At 40.1% G+C, this 23,680-nt stretch overlaps 1 protein-coding gene across 4 annotated transcripts in view; it reads left to right on the top strand.

Annotated features, from left to right (window-relative positions):
• Nucleotides 1–23,680, top strand: part of PLBD1 (phospholipase B domain containing 1) — a 41,127-nt gene that overhangs the window by 7,656 nt on the left and 9,791 nt on the right. For all 4 annotated transcript variants that reach the window (XM_054810499.1, XM_054810519.1, XM_054810508.1 and 1 more), the window contains exons 2-6: nt 1,146–1,365; nt 8,196–8,279; nt 10,198–10,336; nt 17,230–17,394; nt 18,569–18,713. In XM_054810499.1, coding sequence (XP_054666474.1) covers nt 1,146–1,365; nt 8,196–8,279; nt 10,198–10,336; nt 17,230–17,394; nt 18,569–18,713 — 753 coding nt within the window. The remainder of the gene's footprint in view (nt 1–1,145; nt 1,366–8,195; nt 8,280–10,197; nt 10,337–17,229; nt 17,395–18,568; nt 18,714–23,680) is intronic.

Here is a 23,680-nt window from a genome sequence, read left to right as displayed (position 1 = left end):
AATTTGAAATCAAGCTAGCTGCTTAATTACATACCTCATCCAGAATTAGATCTAGCTCTCTATTTTGCATCTGTTGTGAGCATGATGCACAAAATGAATTGTGAGGACTAGTAACCAAATTGTAATTTCCTGCTATAAACTGGCAAGACTAGTTGCTACATATTGGAGAAGGGTCAGGGGAATAAAAACATTGCTAGTTTCTCAGTAGTTGAAAGTGTTTATGAGTGTTTGTTATCCCTTAAAACTTTAAAAATAATTTTTCATGATTTTTTGAACTCTTTTCACTTGCAATCACTGTAGTAGTGATTTGATTGGTCATGAATAGATATCTGATGTAATCAGGTCCCATCTTAGGGAAGGTTGAATTAGAATTGTAGGATTTTTTTTTTTTTTTTGGAAAGCAGTTTACCTTGCTCTTTGTTCTTCAGCTCAGCAGGATTAAAATCCAGCTAATGAAGAATGTTTCTTAAATAGCAGTCCAAGCAGAACTCTGAGCAGTCTAGTGCCCTTCCTTCCTGTTCATTTCACACTTGGGATCGATTCTATTCCAGCTGGGTGATAGGAATTGTGTGTCTTAAAGGATTGCATGCCTGTGGTGCTTTTGTCCTTAAGCCTGTGATCTACAGAGTTTTAATGCTCCTGTTCAGTAATGCTATCTCCAGGATTAGTTGCCCAGAAAGACAGTGTAGAAAACTTCCGTAGCCTTTTGAATCTTCAGGTGGAGAACAAAGTCAACAGTAGCTTATCCTTTGCACTTGCTAAGGCATGCTGTCTTCTAAAGTTACTTTCAATAAGATTTGTTTAGATTTTTTTTTCTGGGCCAGGTAAGGAAATACTTTTCTAAATCTTATGGCAAGTCTCAGCTATGTTGGAGCTCTAAACTGAAAGAGTTGTAGATAATTTCCAGAAGAGTAACATGAGAATATTTAGCTGTAAACTTTTGTCTTGGTAAAACTCCAATTCTCGTGCAACTTTTCATTATGTTAACATTAGTGTTGCTCTCCATGGTAGAACTAAACCTGATGGAAAGCTATCAAATTAACTTTTTTAAATTGCCAAAATATTGTCATGACATTTCAGTATTAGATGGCAAATACCTAGTCATGTTTGTTTGTTTCCCTTGCACACTTTCTTCTTCACCATAGAAATCCGCTATGCAACTGTGTACTGGAATAGAGCTGAAAAAACACTTCAGGTCAAGAATACACTGGACAGGAGTGGAGATGCCTATGGTTTCTACAACAACACTATACAGACAACAGGTTGGGGAGTTCTGGAGATCAGAGCAGGCTATGGCAGTCAGACCTTAAGGAATGAAGATATCATGTATGCAGCTGGCTTCTTGGAAGGCTATCTCACAGCTCCGTAAGTACCTTGGGAAGCAACTCAGCTTATGACACTTCCAGTGGATTTCTGTACTTGTGAGTTTTTTATTTTTTTTTTTCATTTCCCTTAATTCCTATCCATTTAAACTAACCATACATTTTGCAGTTATGTGCTGTTCTTTTAATTAGTAGCAGGTATGAAGTATAGCTTCTTCATTATGGGATCAAGATGTGCCCTCTTCTCATCCTGCAGGCTCTCCTAACACCTTGGTGAGATAGATGAGTACTGTATCTATATTACTGATTAAGTAATGTAATCACAGAATAATGTGTAAGGAAGTGTGTAAGCCCTACGGTGTAAAGAATTATAAAAGGGGTAGCAGAAAAAAAATTGATTGAGTTGCTAATAAAAATGGAAGAAGAGTTTACAGAAAGAACAGGTGAACCATACAGTGAGGTAACAGTCGACATGAAAGGCATTTTTCAATCACAACAGAGTCTCATACGTACATAAATACAAGAATGACAGAAGAGGACATTTCCCCAGCCTATGGTTAGGTGACTGACCAACAACAGATGAGACAACTGAGAGCAGGTCAGGCACAGAGAAATGTTGCTAGCAAGGGCTGCAGGGCTTCCTTGAGGACCTTTTTCAGCAAACACTGTCAAGAAACTGCTGGGGAGCACATACTGAAACCTCACAGCATTGAGTTTAGTCTCTCTTGGACAAGTTAAAAAATATATATACTGATAGGCCTGAAGGTAGACTGTTGTGTCTAGAAGGGTCAGTGTACCAGCCCTTTGAAGAGAAGTTGAGGGACTGAATCTCTCCCACAATGCAGATCTATGAAAACTGACAGAATTTTGTACTTGTTATGAATCCAGAGCATTTTTTTCCTAAAAAAACCCAAACCACCCAAAACAACAACCGACCAAAAAAAAACCATCCAAAACCAAACCCTGTTCTTTCCTTGACTAAATTGGAAGACAGATTGGCACTATGACATGCGAGCTGATAGGATATAGCTGGTGATACAGCTAAGAACATGACCTGTGGCTGCTTGTTGAACAAGTTCCATCTTTTTCCTCTATCAACTTAGTCACAGGAGACGAAAAATTCCCAAATCCTGATGCATGGCTGGGGAATAGTTGGGAGATGCTTGTGATGGATGCAGTGACATTCATTTGGCTTCACCAGCTTTGCTTCCAGAACACTGAAATAAATACCCATAGACTGCGTTAAACAGGCCAGCAGGGGAGGGTTGACTGAACAATTGTCAGATATGGCTGCTGGACAAGATGATATTAATTTAATTAGTAAGACATTTTAAGATCAGTTAAGATTTATGAATAGTTCTCTGATCATATGATATGTTAATGTGACTCTGTAGTAGACTTTCCAGAGAGCTAGCTGCCTCTCCAGAGTATAAAGGAAAGTCAATAATGTAGTACTTGTCAATAACAAAATGCTTCTGAGGGAAAGAGTAAAGGAAGCCTGGAGTTCTGAGTGTACAACCTGTACTCTAGGCAGGAAAGAAAATTAAGTACATGAGATCTGGATGTATGTTGTAGGATTATTTGGCATGAGAGGTTACTGTCATGTGCTATTCAGTCAGTTTACGTAAACTATGTATGGATCTGGGGGATGCTAGCATTACATTTAGAATATTGTTAAAATTGAGTGTTGCTCAACAGATTTTTTTTTTTCCACTGAGGCTTCACCTAGATGTACTAATCTCTAAGTGGTTAAGCTTAAAGCTTGTCTTGCTACACAGAAAGCCCAATCCATGCTAAGGCCAATTAGATGGCAAGTATTTAGATGTTCTGGTAGGAACAACCCACGTCCTGTTCCTCTTCTGCCTCCAGAGTAGATTTATAAATCTTCCTGACTGTCTTTTAAACAAATTTAAGTATACGCCCATTCTTTTAAGCATGGTTTGAATATGAAACAAAGTCCTTGCGGACACAATCTGATGTCTTAGTCTATGCTTAGGTTTAGGAGAGGGAGTTTTTCCCCTTTGTTTTTCCTACAGGTGTTAAGTGAAGATTCACAGAAGTGAAGGTACTTTTAAGTTATTCCACTCAAGGCTTTCGCCTTCTTCAGGCCAGGTGCTTACTGAGGCTGGTTTCTAGCCCTAGCTGTTGTTACTGGAGGGCTACCAGTCCAGCACTGAGTGGCCCTTTGTAGAGAAGTGGATATAGTGGAAATAGTAATGAACACAGATCTTAAAGTGAAGTGAGGGTTTGTATCAATTTGGAAAGGTAGGGTTTGAGACTTTGGCTTTTAAGTGAAGTGGGAAACTCAACTGTTTTAAAGGAGTTTACGTGTGAGAGCGGGTTAAGATGCAAAACCAGAAGTAGCCAAAGACTCTTTTCTGAGGAAATCCACTGAGAAATCCTCTGACAGTGCAAAACCTGAAAATGCTTACTATCATTAAAATGGCTATCAAATATTACACATATCATCTGAATTGGGGTTTTGGCTATGTCTTTGCACCATTGTACATCTGTACCTGCAGTGGAAGCATATTTCTTACTGGGGGTTGTGAATAAAGCTTTTTCTGTCAGGTCATGTAAAGCCATTCTGGATAAAGAGGGATTCTCTTTGAAGCTAAGAATACCTATTGAAAATACTCCAGCTGAGGAGCAAAGATGAATTAGTGATGTAGTCCTCTGACCCATGAGAAGACAGAGAACCTATTACTTCAGGTTTTAGCTGCATGACCTTGGTGGTTTTTTATTCAGCAAACTGCAACTCATGAATCCTTTTACACAGTGTGTTTGCAATTTCCTGAACTGTAGGAGTAGTGAGAACTCACTAAGTTTGCAGATGTTAAGATGGCTTTCAGAGCTCTATTTCTCCTTCTTTGTCTTGCCTAGAGATTGACAAATCCTAATTAACATGCAGGCAGATGTTCTTTATTTGGGACAGTTACACAAGTCTTCTGAAGTAAAACCGGGAAACATTCTTTCCCAATCTCTAACTATTCCCATCAGACTGCCCTACCCTCTCTTCAGGGAAAGTCTCTAGCACCATGGGGACTTCTTTTATGAGAAGGTGTCTCTAAACACACTCTGCTTTTGCACACATCAATGCCCACAGTAGCTGCACACAGCTCAACCTTCCTTCTAAAAAACTTGGTAACAACAAGGAAGTGTGTAACAATGTGTTTGGCTGTGAGGAAGGCTTTACTTGGATCAAAAACCACTTAGCTACCGGACTGAAGACGCTTGTGTCACTTGCATGTACAAGCACCACCGCGGGTGGCACAGCCCTCCACTGTGAAAACATTGGGCATGCCTGGTAATTGAAGTGCCCACTAGCACATTGCTACCTGTAGCCTGAACAACTCCAGGGTCTCCAGCTCTATTGCATCCATTTGTGATAATGACTTAACGAAGTAGAGATGACCCGGGAGGGGGCTCTTTGCGGAAACCCTGAAGTCCTACTAGGAAGAGCTCTGTGATGCATTAATAGGAAGGATATGTTGCATGCCTGATGCCAGTTGAAGTACAGGTTCCTGCAGAAGCTGTCTGTTGAGCAGGAGCTCCAACTTGACAGTGCCTGCAATTTGGAGACCTTCAGGAATTCTCAGCTAGCTCAGTTCTTGCATTACACTTAGGACATGAAGGAGGGCTTTTAGACACAGCTAGGCCTCATCATGTGAGCAAGAGTGTGACAAAATATCTCTCTTAAAAGTGTATGCTTTGTCCTGAATAGGAACCTAAGCAGAATGTAAGACAACCAAGTTAAAAAAAAAAATCAAAATACAAAACATGCTGGGACTGTCTTATCTGAGATTACTGGGGAAGAATTAATTTCAGCTCTAGCTGTATAAGTCAGTGGTAGACAAAGCAATAGCTGAGCTAGTCAAACCCATTTACCAGTGAGGGTAGAAACACAAGCCTTTTCTAGAGCATGATTCATCTTTCTAGTGTTGGCACCTAATTCAGATAGTAGCTGTCTATTTTGAAAACACATAGAGGTGGGATAAATCTAATTCTAGTGTCTGTGGTGTCTGGAGATCCAGACATTTGTTCTTATCCTCAGTCTCTCACCTCTCTGTAAGGTCCAGTCCTGTCATCCAGCCAAAGATGTTTGCTCTGGTTTTCTTGAGTATGAATTCTCTTCCCCCATTACACACAGAGAAGCGTTAATGAGGCCTCACTTTACTTTGTCAATGGCAGAGCACATCCAAATCTGTGATGTTAAGCGTATACTTTTAATCAGTTCCAACTGGGGCATGCCAGGTGCCTAAGAGCAGTATTTAAATTTGAAGCAACATTAATTGCACTCTTTTTTTATATAACCTCAGCTGACCTGAGTCCTGTCATCTTCCTCTCTAATTTGAAGAAGCAGGGCTCTGCTTTGCTGTTTTTGGACTTTGAATTCCTGTCCCAGCTTTGTAATTGCCTTGCATTTGGTTGTAGATACAGTTGCAAAGCCTTACCTTACTATAATGATCCAATTTACTTCAGAGGATAATACCCTTACAAAACATGCAAGCCATGCACATAGAAGCTTTGTTAAAGCAAAAAAACCCCAGAACAACCAAAACAAACCCCCAAAAACCAAACCAAAACAAAAAAACCCCCAAAAAAACAGAGCAACTAGGGGAAAAATTCTCAATAACCTTGGGTATTTAAAAAAGAAAAATCAATTCCAGGAATTGTATGTCCTCTGATAGCAGAGGAGGAAGGCCATTAAAGAAGCTTTTTTCAGTCCCCTGATTCTGAACTAACCCAGTCTTTACATCAGTCATCATAGCTTAAAGATACTAAGTGTAAAATCTGCCTTGTGTTGCATAACCTTTGAGTGCAAAATGGAGAGTAGAGCTAATGGTTGAACCTGGAAGCCTGATCATCTGTCCTGGCCCAGGCAGTGATTAGAGTAGTATCCTGGCTGGTTTTTATCCTCAAGTGTTTCTCATCCCTAAAAGACCATCTGCCAGATGGACTGTCTCGTGCTATTTGCTCCTCTTCTCTAGTGCCATGAGAGCTCTGACTTGCAGGAAATTATAGCGTAACATACTCTATACTTCCTAAAATTACCTGGAATTTTTATTTGCCAAATTCTCTGTGATTGCAGGGGTGGAGACTTTTGATCTGTTTCTTCAACTTTATTGTCCTCTTCAAGAAGTAGGTTACGATTATGGCATATAGTCTTGTGTTAAATGGAAGACAGGAAACTCTAGAACTAAAATTGATATTATAGCTGCAGTTTCTTGAAAGGTGTAATAGTGCAAAGCTGCTGAATGCTCCCTTCTCTTGCCCCAGCTCCTTTCTCCGCAGATCCAATTCCACCCAACTTGTGTCTGCCCTGGCACTGATCAGACCCTTTCATGCATCAGTTCATTTACTAACACAGTAGATAGCTGTCTTCTTGCACCACCTCTGTTGTTTATCTGTCTACATAAAAACCTAAATCAAACTACAAGCTGCCAGGAAAATATATTCTCTTTTTTGCTGGGCTGGTGTTTTGCCTGAATGTATACTGACAATTAGATTTGGCAGTCAGCAAGGTACCAGAGCTAAGGCAGCAGGGTCATGCAATCAAGTACTTAAACAGCTGGGAATGGGACAGGGGACAGAAAGAGAGGGGAGAAGGTCAATGGTTGATTCTCTAATTATCAGCAAACCATTCAGTCATCTCTGGCTATATTCTCAAATTATGCCCTAAGGGAAACTGGGAAGAGCTCCCATCTGCATCCCTCTTGGAGGAAGTTGGCCTTGTGAGTTTTAATATAGGGAATTCTGTCCCGCTGGCATGTACTTTCCTTGAGGCTGGTATGTTAGTTCTGTTTTCTTTCTCTTGGCACTTGGTAGGAGCTAATTCTACTGATGACTGATGTAGCTCTACCGATTCCAGACCTCAGTGAAATAATTTTCTGCTGATTTCCACCTAGAACTAAGTATTTCTCTCCCCTCCTTCTTTTTATGTTTTAAAGTTTTTGGGTTTTTTTTATTCAGTGGCTGAAAAAAATTGACCCAAACTATGAAATGTTGATAGGAAGAAAATGAACAGAATGAAAAAATCCAAAAGTTCTGTTTTGGCTTGAACCAGAGAGTTACATTTGACCTAAAATGGAAGGGTAATTTTAACTTTTGGGATCCTGAGCAATTTTTGGCAGTTGATTGCATCTTGAAATGTAAAGTGCTTCACTTCAACAAAACAATCAAAAAAACCCACCAATCAACCAACCAAAAAAACTGTACAGCTTTTGTTTCTCTTAGTTAATGGGAATGAAACAGCTAACTGAATTCAACAAAAAACATCACAATAATTTTGGTCTCCAATAAGTTGAATCTGTTTAGGGAGTTTCTGTGGGAACATGTAGGATCAACATATACACGCTTTAAAATAGAGGTATTTAGCTTAATCAGTAAGGAAGGAACATGGTTAATGGTAAGTAAAACCTGCTAGATTTCAGGCTGAAATTGTCTCTCTCAACTGAATCAGCAAATTACATTCTCACCTCTGTTTTCTTGGTTACAAATAGAATAGCTCTCCAGTAAACTATTTTTGTTGTGACTTTAATGTGCTAAGGCTTCCAAGATGCTTCTGGCCTACAACTATTCCCTGAATGTAAAGTTTTGCTGTGAAGTAGTTCAATCTCATTCTTGCTTCTCTTTCCATTGTACAGCAGTTTGAGCAGGTATTAGCGAGGCTGTTTAAGTTAAATTTCAGCGATCCATTTGTTACCTTTCCTGTTTGTCATGCATTAAAGATATGTAGTAATTTCTGTGATTAGGAAAAGCTTATTTTGTGGACTGTGGTGCTTGTTTGTCAATGCTTATTGACCAGTGGGTTGGTAAGCAAAAGGAAGGGTGGATGCAAAAGAATAACTTCTGCTACTCTTGTTCTTTCAGGCACATGTATGACCATGCTGCAAATATGTATCCGCAGTTAATTAAGAATCCCACCATTCGAAGTGGAGTTCAGAACTTTATGGCGTATGTATTTAGTTATTAGAAAAGAAATTATTCAAGACTTGGGGTTGGACAGTGATAGAATTATCGAGGGTTATTTATTCTCTTCCTTATGAGCTAAATAAAATATATGCTTCCTTTCCCTTTGAATGCTGTTAGTATGAAAAAAAGTGCTAAACATGAAGAGCAGCATATGCCCTTCCCTAATTCTGATTATTGCAAAGAAGTATTTAAAACTATTGCTACAAAGAGGTGTGGATAATGCCAATGAATTCTGAACGTAATTCTAGTCAAAATCCTTTTCTAAAAAGCTGATATTGTGAATGTTACACTGAACAGTGTGGTCTCTTGGCACTTAATCTTTTTAGCACTGTGTATCCTTTCCTTGCTCTGTTAGGTTAGCATTTTGTTTATTCTACCACTGACGTAAATTCTGTTCTAATCACAAAAGTCCTGATTCCCTTTTCTCTTCAGCTCTATAAATCAAAAGTAATTCTGCTCAAATAATGCAGCTACACTGGTGGGAAACTACAAGTGGGAGAAGAACCAGGCCAGGTACTGGGAAACTCAACTGTGATTACCACTTGCTTAAATCTCCTTAGACTTACATTTTCTTCCATTACAAATACTTCCATGAAACTTTGGTCATTTCTGGGAACTATTTTTTCCATCTTTCCCTTGTCTTGTGCTTTCCACAAGGGGTTATGTATCTAATTGTTATTGGTGCACATACATAAAGCTGTTTGGTTTTAACGTATCCAAAAAGAAGAGAAAGAAAAAAATCTCAGTGCTTCCTTACTATCACTCTTCAGCATTGCTGTCCTTGTGAGAAAAATGGGCTAGCTACCATATTAATATGTATGGGTTTTTTTTCCGGAATGACTCAGCATAGCAGATGTATCCCCCAAGATGCGTTGTTGGAGGATGGGGGAAATACTAGGTGGCCTTGTATCATTTTTCTGTTGCTTATGTCCTGGACTCCTGCATTGCTGCTTCACTTAATAGTATTCTTGCAACACTGCTGCTGCATTGTGAAAGTCTTTAGCCCTGCATGCTCTGACCATATACCTATTTCCTCTGACATACTTGTTACTTTCAGAAAGCTAATTCTGGCTGGTTTTGTTACCCATAGACTGCTGGAAGAGTTTGCTTCCTTACCAGGTTCATTCTCTCTCTTTTTTTGCTGCTGTATGTAATGCTGGATGGATAGATAGATACAGGAGGATGGAAGAGGCTGGAATCTGGTCCTGACTTACTCTAACAACTGTGGCTCTTCCGTGGCCCTTTGTACACAGCAAAGGGGGGAACGCTGGGACATCGTTGTAATGTTGGTTGCTCTTCCCCTAGGGTCTGTTGAGCTAATGTTGCCTCATGCTCCAAACCTGGGTTATTTGGCTAGTAACCTCTTGATTGGATTTGGCACATGGGATGGTTGTGTTTTGGCCTCCCACCTTTTCCTCGGGGGAGGATAGCAATGGTTCTTAGGCAGTGTTTGAGTACTACCAGCAGCACACCTTCATTGCACTTGTACGTAGGGGAGAGAAATAGGGTCTTCAAAGGTCAGTCTAATTTATCCTTAAATAGGCATTTAAAAGGGAATGGTTCATCTGACCTATCAAACGCTTGTTTCCCTTTACTGACCATAAGGGCATGCTGGATCTGATGTAGCAGAGTCCCTCACAGAGGCGGAGTCCAACTCTTTCTTTGATACTAAAGTCTGGTAGAGGCACACTACTGTAGGGTATGCTGCATGGATCTGAACATTTACACCCAGAGGATATAACGTTTATGTCTGCAGGATTTCCAAAGCATGGTTTGCCTCAGAACACTAGGAAGGTGTTTTGGATCATCTGGGTCATAATAAATTTGTCCCTTCCCTGCATTATCAATGATACTCTAGAACAAAAAACAAGAAAACCCCAACCTGTTTGTTCCTCTGCAGGAAACAAGATCAATGGACAAGACAACAAATCAGAAATAATAAGGATGACCCCTTTTGGAGGCATGCTGGCTATATTATTGCACAGTTGGATGGTCTGTACATGGGAGCCCTGGAGTGGGCTAAACTACACAAACAAACAGTAAGATGACTGCATCTCTTTTTCAGTAGCTGGGGATGGGATGTCAGAGGACAAAGGTTGGGGAGGGGAATCTGATATTTAGGAAAAAAAAGAGGAGGATAATTAGTGGCAAGAACTCATTCTGTATGCCATTCTACAAGGACTTCAGTGGCTGTTCAATGTAGATAATGTGACTGAGCACTTGGGTCATGTCACTACGGATCCTTTGCACTGGACTTGGAACGCTGGGCGTTCACGTACTGATTAGATTGGGGTTGGCTTTTGTATCCATGTGTGAATGTTGGAAGGACAGGCACTTCCAAAGTGCTTGCTGTTGTCACTTTACAATTGTTACTGAGCAAATGACCCTCTAGGTATAAAGAGTAGCTGCAACAGCATGAATCAGCACGTAGGGAGTGTATTAAAGCTTTCATTCTTATTTCCAAGCATCAGATTTCAAATCTTAAAAGCCTTTCTATTTTCACATATGTTTTATGTTGCTAAATGCCTTCTTTTCTAAGTCTCCCGTTACAAAATATATGGTCAGTGCTGTGGCAGGCCAAATGGGGTATAGTATTTTTTTAATTCAATTTGAATTGTGTTCTGGATCATCATCTTGTATGAAATAGCAGAGCTCCTTTAACTCCAGCAGAGCTACCGTTATTACAGTGCTGTTCTGAAGTCTAATGTCTAATAGGTTTCTCAATGTGAGAGGGAGGACTTGAGTAATCATAGTTGACCCCTTTTGTCTTTGTTTAACCATATCAAGAATTTAGAGAAGTTGGGAGTGCTAAATAATAAACAGCTGGGTTTTAGTAAAATGCACATCTTTGTTGTGTAGAACTTGCTCTGGGGCTTTCATGAATGGGGAATCGGCTCAAACTAAAAGAAAAGACTTTTCACAATAATGGAAAGATCCATCCTGATGGGCCCGAGTTATAGGGAAGATACTAAGACACCTTGACTTTCTAGGAAAAGAACTCATTAATTCCCTTTCATAACCTGTATCTGAAGAGACCTGCAAAGCTCATAAATTTTTTTTGGCTGCTTCAGAATCCTTTAGATTCAGATGCAGGGAGGGGAGAGTGCTAGTTTGTGCCTGAGCTATTTCTTTGTAATAGGCAATGTCCTACCTGCAACATGTATTACTTGGTATTTACTTATTTAACAGTGTATTTGATACTAAAAACCACTGACCTCTGAAGTGACCAAGTCATTCTTAATCCTCTTTTCAGATAATCTCATCAGCATGCTTATATAAAAATGGTGCATTTAGTGAAAGTGCAAATGTGTGGTTCAGTCTGAAATGTGTCCTCTATTTTTTGAATTATATGCAGTGGATATATATAGTTCTTCTCCCAAATGTGCCTGTGGCAAATGGTGGAATTTCTTTCAACTCCTTCCTATGCCATTCACAATTTTAGCTTTTGGCTTTATCACCTATGTTGGGATCCATCCCTTTCTATTAGAACAAAAAAATTTCCCTGTGTATTTATTTCTCACTTGATATGGTGCTGCAGGTTCCTCTGTTTGCTGGAGACAGTAAGTTAACATCAGTCTCTTACCTCTGAGTACAGTTTGGACGGCTGCTTTTGCACCTACGTGTTTGGTTTTCCTTGGCATCAACGTGATACCTGACAGCTCTGCAAAAATATATGCAGTTCACTTGGATACCATGCTACTTTTCAAATAGTTCTGCGAGATTAGGCTACCACAACGGTATTTGTGTACATACTTACTGCTGTTAGGATCCCCTTCATGAAATTAAGAGCTTGAAGATTGTTGCTCCGAGCTTACATGCACAATAAAAACAGGTGCAGATGCAATGTCACTGACTAGTATTCTAGCTTTGACACATCCACTTATCTGAGAATCAACCCAGCTTCTGTAAATTGTTGGCATTTAAAACCAACCTAAACTAACAAACAAAACAAACACACCCCCTTCCCTCCTCCCCGAAGACCAACAGCATTGTCCTTACTCCTTGTCATTAAAGAATATCTGCCCTCCAAAGAAGCTGTTTTCAACTTTGCTTTTGCAGTACGTATTATAAGAATGTTAAAAGGTTCTTTTATTTAATCCCTTAGATTGTTAGTAGAATGTTTGGCAAATAAATTCACCTAGAAGATAATTTTTTCTTCTCCTTATTTGTAAGTATTATACTTTGGTTCAATTCATCCAATGTTGTTTTGATCTTTCTTTGGGCAACAACTGCAGTAGTGAGTATTTACCCTTGAAGAGGGACTGTTTACAAGGGCATGTAGTGACAGGACAAGGGGTAATGGCTTTAAACTGAAAGAGGGGAGATGTAGATTAGATACTAGGAAGAAATTCTTTACTGTGAGGGTGGTGAGGCACTGGAACAGGTTGCCCAGAGAAGCTGAGGATACCCCCTCCCTGGAAGTGTTCAAGGCCAGGTTGGATGGGTCTTTGGGCAACCTGGTCTAGTGGAGGGTGTCCCTGCCCATGGCAGAGGGGTTGGAACTAGATGGTCTTTGAGGTCCCTTCCAACCCGAACCATTCTATGATTCATTATTAATTTCTCACTTTAAAAAATAAACTTGTTACTGAAAGCTCCCACAACAAATTATGCATGTTTTTAAAAGCAAATCTCATTCTTACTGCATTTTTTCCTTAGTGCTTTCAGTGTCCTCTTCCCTCTTTCCTTTGGTAGATACTACTTTTCTTTCATCAAAAAAAGAATCCTTTCTATATGTGTATTGTCTTAGGATTGTTATCATCAGGAATGAGTTTATCTTCTGATCATTAATGGTGCAGTAGTTTGCATTCATGGTGGTAATGAACATTAGAAATACTGAGAATATCTCATGTGGGTTGTATGGTGGTTTTATGTTTTTTTATCCTTCCCCCCCCCCCCCAAAAAAAAAGGGAAGGACACCCCCACCCCCCCCAAACCCTAACTCAAAACCAAACCAAACCCCAACATGTGACAGGCTGTGATTTGTTGCCTCATGTTCTAACTGCTGTTGGGAAAAACTATGCATACTTCTAAATATAACCAATTACTCTATAATTACTCTTTATGTGCAGAGAGCAATTTCCCCCAATGTCCTAAGCTTAAAAGAAGGCTAAACACTGCAGAAGAAAGGCTGGGAAGTCTTACTTTTTCCTCTAACTTCCAAAAGATCAGAGACATAGAGAAGAAAAAGAGAAGGGATGGATTTCAAAGTTCTTACATTCTCTCCCTCTCCAACGTATGCATATACATGGACAGAGTGCTGTCCTGAACACTGACAAGCTGGTTGGTTAAGAGTGATCGATCAAAAGATGGAGAAAAGGGACTCTGTTTACAAAGTCTGTGGATTTCAACACTGAGCACTGGGCAAAGATGAACAAGATTGTTCCCTTTTCAGGAGAATGGAAACAAGCTGTATCAGTAGCTAATCTGCTTTTAATCTTACACATTTCATGTGTCAAGGTTTTTTTTATCAGCACTACACATATGTTTTCAAACTTGCAAGTAGTTGGAGTTTTACATTTGGTGGACTAGTTAGTGTGCACTCATTTGAGGAAGACAAGTGAAAACATCTGATTTTCCATTGTCCTGTATGCTGAATCAACATAGTGCTTAAATGAGAGTTGGATTATTATGCCACTCTGAAATGTTCCACTTTTCTTCCCTAAGCTTAAGGTCTTGAATATTGTAGAACCATTGTATCTGCCACAAATAACTGAGCCTTACTACAGAAGGAAAATTTGATGTGAGCTCTGCACTGTTTGGTGGTACTACTACATATTCTTTTTTTCCTATATGTATGAAGTATGTGTTTTGTAGTGTACTGTTCTAAACTTTAATTGCATGAAGTCTGGTTTCCTGCAGGGCTATTTTAGATGCTTCCATTGAAACCTGCGTGAAGGCATTGTATATTGTAAACGTCTGTATTTTGAATTTGATATTTACAGGTATCATTAAGAATGATGTCAAAATCTGAACAAGTTTTCATGTTAGTGTGACATTGTTCCATCTGGTTTAGCAACATTTTATATCCAGTAAACAAACCCAACCCTTTTGTCAAGACAATTTCTGAAGGAGGGGCACTCAAAGAACATTAAGCCTTTTCATCTGCCTAATGCTCTACCAACGCTGTGATTAATCTAGGGCTTGTCTACACAGGGAAATTACTCTTGAATAAGAAGGTGTCAGAGTTTTAAGTAGTATAATGATTCTAGGACAGCTCTCTATTTGTGCTTCCTTATTTTGTATTGAGAATGCTCGTGCACAGAAAACAATTTTTTAGAGTAACTTTTGTTTTGCTGTCCTATGTAGACAAGCCTTTAAGGTTGGTTCTCTCCTATCTGCTCCGCTTTCTGACTTTATTTCTCCTTACAGCTGATGTAACTGGAACTCAATTTGATTTTTTTTTTTTTTTTACTATTCAGGATTGTACCCTAGAGGAGGCGGCACACATTCTAGCAAAAGGACTTTTTCTCTTGTCGTAGCTATACCATCTCTCTGCTTGTCCATTTAGCTCATTCATTCACTCTTCCTCAGGATGTAAACCATGCATGCAACAGGTTTTCCTGACATTGCTGTGTGAGATAGGAGAAGGTGATTACAAAAGATTGTAATATGCCCTATATTGTGCACTTGTTATGATGCACACTTTTTAGTTTAATTATTGCTGGTGGACACTGACTGACTCCTCCCAGAGAAGACACCTCTATATATCCTGGAAATTGGCTGTAAGAATTCCTGAAATGGGGCTTTCAGCCTTGTGGCAGATGCCTTGGGCCACTCCTGAAATTGCCAGAATTGGCCTGCATTGCAGATGCCCAAGTCTCCTATTTGAATGCATTGTTTTATTGAGACTCCAGAGAAGCTCTGTGCACTGTGCTTGTTGTCACTGAGCATCAGATAATCTTAAACACAAAACCAGGTTTATCCAAGAAGAGCAATGAGTTCTTGGAAATAAACTGGAACAAAGTTTGCTTGTCCCTTAAAAAGGGAATGAAAACAGAACCCTAGTGGGTACTCAACAACCTAATTCCTTTTTCACTTCTCTGATACTTTGGCTGGCTTTGGGAGCTGGCAGCCTAATCTCACCCAGTGGAGCCCCATGAATTTACATAACCTTTGCTTCTTTCTTTGAGTGGATCTTTCCTCCTGCTCTCTGGCCACCTTTCTGTATACATGGTTCTGATAGCTTGCTTTCTTGGCACCTTTGTTCTAGCCTGAATGGACTTCCTAGTAGTTACTGCATTGTTGACTTGAAATGACTATAAGATAGCACAGAAATGTGAAACTTAAAAAAATATGCAGGCAATTCCAAGTGATGCTGCAGCAGTATCAGTGTAGCTACCTGTAAATGTTGCAGTGAAGGCAGGTTTTATGGAGGAGACTATGTACTTGCCAGATGGATAGCAAGTACAATTAAAATGTCTCATTGCTGGCTGAGCATTCTCATATACAGTCCTGTTTGCTCCCCTCCTGGTGGTACTGTACAGTAATGCCTGTGTAAATTGGACATTGGAAAACAGCTTCTCTTCATTGTGTGATGGGCTTGCAGACCTTTAAGTGCACCTGGAGGGGGGCAAATTGTAGTGAAACAATGCCAAGTCTCTCTATATGGATTCCAGTGAGATAGCAGTTGTTTGGACTTGTAAATTATTCATACCACTGAGTTGATTAAAACTATCCAAAGATACATCTCTTGATGTTCATCAGTTGTGGCCTTTGCTGCTCCCTTACAGGGTCCTTACAGGAAAAACATGAGCTAAAGCAATGTAACATAAATGAAAGTTTGCTTTGGATTTTTTCCTTGCACTATAGCTGCTGTTAGTGCCTTCTGTGATGCATTATTTCAGTTGTGAGAATGGCTTATGTCTCTCATTTGTCTTGGTAAGCACTGTGGGAAGGTTTAATTCCTTCCCCTGGGATATATGGCCTAGACTTTATTTTTGGTTTTCCTGCTGGTTATTCTGTCAAAACAGCAGATGAATAATACAGAATTAAACCTTCTGAATAAAAAGTAAAGGGATTTGGTGCCGTTTATTTTTTCCATATCCTTTTCTCCCCTTTATTGGGGTTTGTTGAGAGATCTGCTATATGGTTTAATAACAGTGATTTATATTGCAAGCAGTGTGTTTCTTTGCTATATGATTATGTGCCATTCTAAAATTACTATTCATACCCCTACAGTGATGTGTGTTCTGACTTCTTTTCCTTAAGCCTTGCCTTAACCAAAGGTATGGGGCAAGCAAGAACGGGAAAGATTTGGAAAACTGTCTTTGAAGGTTGAGGTTAGACCACTGTTAAGCTCTTATTTATGGAGAGGCAAACTAAGAGAAAGTTCGGAAGAGCACGTTGCACAATGAGCTGCATGTAGTTAACCCTGGCTAAGCTCCAACCATAGAGGGGTTTTGAAAACATGTAGCAGAGTGCCTTTTGTCTGACTTCCTTTCTTCAGCTGGTTCCTTACTTGATTAGTATTGTTAACATACCTCACTTCCCTCATTTGTTTCCTCCTCCTCAGTCCTGAGGATGTCTTAAATTACAGTCTTTATAAAAATCTGAAAACTCCCAAGAGTGTTTAATACAAGGCTCTTCAAAAGCATCTAGATAAACAAGAACCATTTAAATATTACTATTACCCCAGCGTAACAGTAACAGCAGACTGATTGGTATGATGTTTGCAAAGGCACACAAAAGTTTCCTAAGTTACTGCTACCATCTCCTTTTTTCCTCAAATGTTAGCATTGGTAACGCTACAACAAGGGCCAGACCCTTAAAGATATCTAGGTGCCTAATGCACCCTGGTCTTTGTGAGCAGGTATTTTGTGGGCTACAGAAGAGCTTTCTTTGAGAGCAGAAGAAAAATTCTAACAGTTGAGACTGTCTTGATGCTTCTCTGTCTGAAAGTGCTTTTTGTGGTCTCTCTTCTTCTTTTCCTCAGCCACTGAGCATCTTTGATGTCCAGTTTCTGAATGCAGTTGGAGACCTGTTGGACCTCATTCCTGCATTATTTGAATATTCTACACGGAGTGGACAATGCAATGTGGAGCTAGGAGGCCATGGGAAATATCAGTGGGATATGGGTCACTGCTCTGCACTCATCAAGGTGAGCACCAAGAACTTCATCTCCAGTGACTCTGTTGATTTGCAGTGTTGAGAGTCTGCGTTTCTGGAGTCTTCACTGTTTGTTGCATGTGCATAAAGAGACTCCTGTCAATCAAAGTGCTTTTATGCAGTTGTCATGTATGCTTCTATAGGATTCTGGGTCCAGTTATGCTTACTTGTGTTCAAGGGCAGGGAAAAAACCAAAACAAAACCACAGAGATTGACAATGAAAAGCTACTAGAATACTAGGGAAAGGGAAACTACCATGGAGGAGACTGGAAAAGAGTAACTTGTTTCACCTAACCAAGTGAAGTCTGAACGGGGTTCTTGTGAATGTCTACAAATAACATTTGGCAAATAAGGAGGGAGGAAGGGGAAGAGGATTACTTTAACTGAAGGACAGTGCTAGCACATGAACAAATGAGTTCAAGTGGCTGATGTTTTTAAGTGTTAACAGTGATACTCTGGAACGGCTTTCCAGTGGAAGTACTGACAGAAAAAAATGCTTTTAATATAAGTGTCTGATACATCATGGTGGCAATTACATTTTTTTCGGTTAATATTATCAAGGATCTAGTCAGCATATGGAGACTCCATATATCCCAGAGCAACAATATTCACCTTAAATCAAGAAGCATTCATTCAAGCATTTGCCTACAGCAAGAGGTTTCTGAGCTAACAACAAATCCTAGAACCAGGGAAATACTTGGAAAGGATGTACTATCAATCTGTATTTACCTTTTCAAAATGAATTTACTTGCCTTTGCTTCTGTACTTTAAAGTTAACTGGAGGCATTATCACAGAAACAGCATGTTCTAAGTTAATGCTGAATATGTTTGCAGAGAGCTGATCTGAATGTGTAAATACAAGTATTCAAGAGGAAACTGGGGAAACAAAACATACCAAGTGATGCAGGTGTCCCCCAAAACCCTAAGCTGTTTCATTTTGAAAAATAACAACTAATTATTTGAAAACAACACATAGGCAAGAATTATTTCCAGAGATTTCAGAAATTCATTGTTAAATACACATTTAAAAGCACAAGAATCTGCTCCTTCTTGAACAATGCAGTTAATCAAACTACTTAAGTTGTTCTCCCAGTTTCTGTCAAGTACAAAACATGCAGAGTGTAGTAGGGTCTGAAATTATTCATCTTTCTGCTTCTGTTTTCCAGGTTTTACCTGGATATGAGAATATATATTTTGCCCATTCCAGCTGGTTTACATATGCGGCCACACTGAGAATATATAAGCATTGGAACTTCAATATAGTTGATCCAGACACTAGCACCAGCCGTGTCTCATTCAGCAGTTACCCAGGTAAAATGAAGAAAACCAAAACAATGTAGATATCCAAGATGGCATGGACCATCTCAATGTCTTGCAGATATCTTGTCTATAAAAAGCATGATACCTCAACAAGCGCTGGCTTCAATCTACCTTAAAACTTAGCCACTGAGAGGACAAAATGTTGTCTTCATTTTCTGGCTTGAACATGGTGTTGTCGTCATCTTTTGTTGTTGATTAATCACCTTCGGTGCTCTGAATAGTGCTAGTTAAATATTCTACCTCTGGCACAAACACATTGCTTTGAATTCTGCTCATGTAGTCTGCAGTCATCTCGACTGTTGAACTTCTCACCTTGCCTGTAGCATTTGCATGTTTGCTATTAAGTTTTGAACACTTCTGTTTAGAACTGTGGCGTGACTCATGCTGTAATGGGTTTATTAGAGAGTATCAAACACTAGCCATTTGAAATTGTATCGACTTCTTTGGTGTTGGGTTAGCAAACCTTCAGTTGTTTGGTTGCTTTTCCCCTCATCTTGCTCTTCCAGCTTCTCTATAGGTTGTAGAGGGGAGTATTTTTTTTTATGCTTTCTTCATGTGTTAGTAGTATAGCCAGTCAGAATATTTAAAATCTCCCTCGGGAAGATTAGGCAGCTTATAATATTCTCAGTGTTCCTGGAAGAATGTTAGAAATGGCCAGTAGTTAATATTTCAGTGGTGAAATACATACTCTTGCTAGAGGAGCACCGAGAAATGTGAACATGAAAAACCAAAGCAAATCTAAGACTCTTAAGTGTGTTAGCATTGTATAAGCTTTTAAAGGTGGATTTTCAAATTCAGTAATACTCAGACACTCAATAATCTTTGTAAACTTTTTAAAGTGAAGCATGTACTGTAGGAAACTGTCTCATTCTGATTAAATTTTGTTGATTGATTTCAAAACATGTTTTGTTAAATTACTGTGCTTGCCTTACTACAAAGGCAAGGGTCCTTCATGGCAGGGACTCTGAGACTGTGACTGGGAAACTGTTTTGAAAAGCAGTTGCATTCATTTCATGTTGAAAGGAAGTCTTTTTCTGTGGGGTTCTGACCCTCCTCAGGAATGCAGTGTTTTTTGAGATTTTTGCTTTGAGGAAGGAGTAGGGATATTCTAGCAAATTCCTGTTAAGTGTACAGCCTTTCAAGAGCTTGCATTATCTCCGATTCCCTTGGAGGAATTTCACTCCCTTGTTGCAAGGAATTTTACCAAGCCTGTATAACGTGGAGGAAAGTCAAGGTTTCTGTCTGAGCTGTGTTCATAACCTGAATGTACAGAAATTTATCTTCTTGTATATCTCAGAAGAAATACTGTTGAAGATAGTACTGTCCTTCAGGAGAATGTGGCTGCATTGTGCTGCAGATTCAAAACTGGGTATCAGGATCCGCCATGCAGAGCATTCATTTTATTTTTAGTGAGTGTCTATGTTGATGTCTCTGGGTTGTTCCTTTTGTTGATTCTCTGTATAAAGTGAAATACAAGTTTTCTGTTTTGATGAGACTGATAAAACTTGCTGTATGGGAGGATACCTGAAAATCAGTTACTACTATGCTGAAATGGTTGGGGTCTGTTCGCTAGGGTGTGAAATTCCAGTGTACTTCCTGGAGACTGATGTCTGCAGAGATGGCCCGTTTTAAAGCTTGCTTGTGCCAGGTAGTCTCTGACACAACAAAATGCAGAGAGAACTGTTGCAAAACGTAGTTCCCATGGGTACAGCGAAGTTTGAGACCTGTGGTATGCAAAGTGTGCTCACTGGCTGCCTAATTATATGGTACTATCACAAGCACTAGACAAGCACGATCCATTGACTACAGCAAATTGCATTAGCTGTGGGTGTAGTTCACAAACTTGCAGTTTTCCAGGGGATGAGCAAGCTCTAAAGCACTGGCCTGGTAATGGTCACGCAGGAAGGAGGGAACTACCAAATTCCTCTGCTCCATGTTGTGATGAGATGAAGCCTTTTATTTTCAGGGCATCTGACCACAGAATCTGCAGGTCCTGGCCATGGCTCAACTTGATGACTAACTTCTCCCTGCATACAAGTTCCCACTCTTATTCTCTGTCCTGATAGATGCTAAGAACCAGTAAGAAAGACCAAGCTAGTAAGCTCCCCCGAATAGTAACATGGTTCTAATGTACACAGAAGTATTGAATTTTGGAAAAGGCAAAGAACATTAAGACAGGTGTCCTTCCAGGCCTTCAGTGACACTGAGTAATTAAAAGATTTCTGTCACCCAGTAAATTGGATATGAAGTAAAACTCTTGTGCTGTCCAAAAGCTGTGTCAGAAAAGCTTCAAGGAGTTGTTTGCCTTCTCAGAAGGAATGTGCCAACTCCCCGATTTCTCCTGGGGTCACAGAGTAAATTATCCAGATTCTTTATTTACTGAATTTCAAAAGACGGGCTACTACACTGCAAGAATTAATATTTGTTGTGACTCAAAGTATCTAAGACTATTCACTAACCATGTTGCATGTCAGCGTGTGTATTATGATACAGCTAGAGGGCCTCATGCTTCCTTGCTTCTGCTGTGACTGAGTAGGTAGAGGACAGACAGGAATTGCAGAATCTATCCCTGTTTTCCCAGCAGTTCCCAACATTCCTGCTCTCATGCTCCATCACTGTTGCAGCATGTCCTCTCTTGGCTGCTTTGTCCCTTTCAGAGCAACAGTAGCATTGCAGAGGCACAGTCAAGTGGAAATGAACGGTAGTAGTAATCTCTACTTTTGCAGAATGATTTAGCCACTAGCTGCTACTTTCCACACTAATCCTGATCCTCACTTAAATTCTCCTCATAGTCTTAGCTTTCTCTTCTGTTGAAAGCATCTGTGCAGAGCTGCATGTAGGACAGCTGTGGCAACATCTGGAAAGGAGGAATGTCTTTGAGCTGAATTCTTGGGCACCCCGACTTCAGTGTCTTGTTCAAGCTCTGCACATAAGTACTTAATGTGGTTGGCGAATCTGTGCACAGCAGAGAGAACTTAAATTGTACAGATGTGTCACGGTTGCTCACAAATGTTGACTGAAGCTATGCTCATTTCGGGGGGTAAGAAATGTGATGACGAGACTAGGTTAGGTGCTATGTTTTGCAGGACATAGCTAGTAAAAGATCAGAGAGAAAACACGTCTCCTTCCCCCCCCCCCCCCCCCCCCCCGCCCCCGACATGCTATGCAGTCGTGACAGTTCTACACCGCCCCATTTTGGCATTCAAAGAAATGAGCCCAATTGACTGATGAAATTTGTAGTTTTCCTTGGACAGCAAGGAGGTTGCAGCTCCCAAGATTTCCATCCATTTGGATGAACCTCTTCTTGAACAATCTGTTTTGAAACCCATTTAAGAAAGGGAATTGACTGTTTGGACCCAAGCACCCTCATTTGGGTAGTGACCTACTTTCTCTGGGCCGAGCCACAGTCTTGTTAAGTATGTTACCCTGATTTTAGCTGTTGAAGCAAAATAGTTGAGAAGAACTTTATTACCACCTTTGCTTCTCTGGTGTGCTGTCAGGATCTTCCTTGGTTGAGACAAGCTGTGATACTGTGATATGGGAACAAGATGGCACAAGTGGTCTTGATGTGTGCTGCTGAGGCGGGAGAGAGAAGTAACATGTGTCCCTTGCTTTGAAGTAAGCTGGTGTTAGCGCAGGATCAGAAAGCGCAGCATTATCTGTCCCCACAGCCTGATCAATAGCTAGGAGGAATAAAACATGGAAAGAATGGTAGCCCTTACATTCAAGGGGCCAGCTTGTTCATAAGGCCAGACCATTTCTTTCTTCCTTGCTCCCTCTAACATCTAAGATCTGGAGGGAAGCAGAGAAAAAGTATCTGATGCACTTTGGAGATGAGAGGCCAGAGCTATAGTGTGGGACGTGCTATTTCTTAGTGCCTGGGAGAGGTCTGCACGGGGAAGGAAGGCAGCTGGCAGGAGTTCAGTCTTGGCACGAGGAGCAGCTGCTGATGGGATTAAGAAAGCTAATCCAGAGAAGATGTTTCCTTTCCCATTGTCAAGTGTGTTTGTAGCCCAGAGCATTGAGCATCTCAGCTGGGAGCTACTTTTAGCCCTGTGAGGTGATGGCTAGACCTCAGGTCTCTGACTTCCACCCTGTAATACTGACCCTTTCTGAACTTGAATGAGCACAATGACCTTTTAAAAACACCGAAAAAGCTGATGCCATCTGGTTCAGAAAGCAGCAACCTACCTCTTCAGGAACAATAGCTGCCAGGTACGTGTTACTCCCCCCCCCCCCCCCCTACTCTTTGGTGTGCTGACTCTCTGGAGGACACTGTGGCTTAGATTTCAAAAAGTATTTTGCTTTGCTTGACTAATTAATATTGTCACAATGAACAAAGCTCCATACTCCGGAACTTCCATTTTTCAGTGGTGATTAGGAAACTGAATCTAAATGGCTCAGACCCAGAAGATGCAATCAGAAGTGCTTTTGCTTGTTTCTGTGAAGGAAGAGTCAGGTTCATTGCTGGGAGGGGGAGGAAATAAAATAAAAGAAAAAAAAAAGATTGTGAGTTGCTGATAAAAATGGAGGAAGGGTTTACAGAAAGAACAGGTGAACCATACAGTGAGGTAACAGTTGACATAAAAGGCATTTTCAATCACAACAGATTCTCATACATACTAAAAATACAAGAATGACACAAGAGGACATCAAATATCTACTGATATCTCTAGGCTTCACCTAGGTTTTGTTTTTGTGGATGTTTTTACCCTAGGTAAACCTGTTGTATGTGTTTAACTTCCCTTTGCTTCAGGGGTGCTTATGCCTTAAGTCAAAATGGTATATGTTATCTCAGAATAATTAGGCTATTAATGGTGTATCATGGAGGGCACGCTGTATTATAAAACATTGCAGGATAAAACTAGGTAAATACTAAGGCCCAGGAGGAAATCCCCTTCTTTTCAGCTTGTCTGAGCTTTGCAATTTATTTGAATTACAGAGTTCAAACTTGAGTT

This window comes from Grus americana, chromosome 1, assembly GCF_028858705.1.
Source record: "Grus americana isolate bGruAme1 chromosome 1, bGruAme1.mat, whole genome shotgun sequence".
NCBI lineage: Eukaryota > Metazoa > Chordata > Aves > Gruiformes > Gruidae > Grus > Grus americana.
The sequence above is the reverse complement of the archived record's forward strand: the minus strand, read 5'-3'. Positions and strand labels throughout refer to the sequence as shown.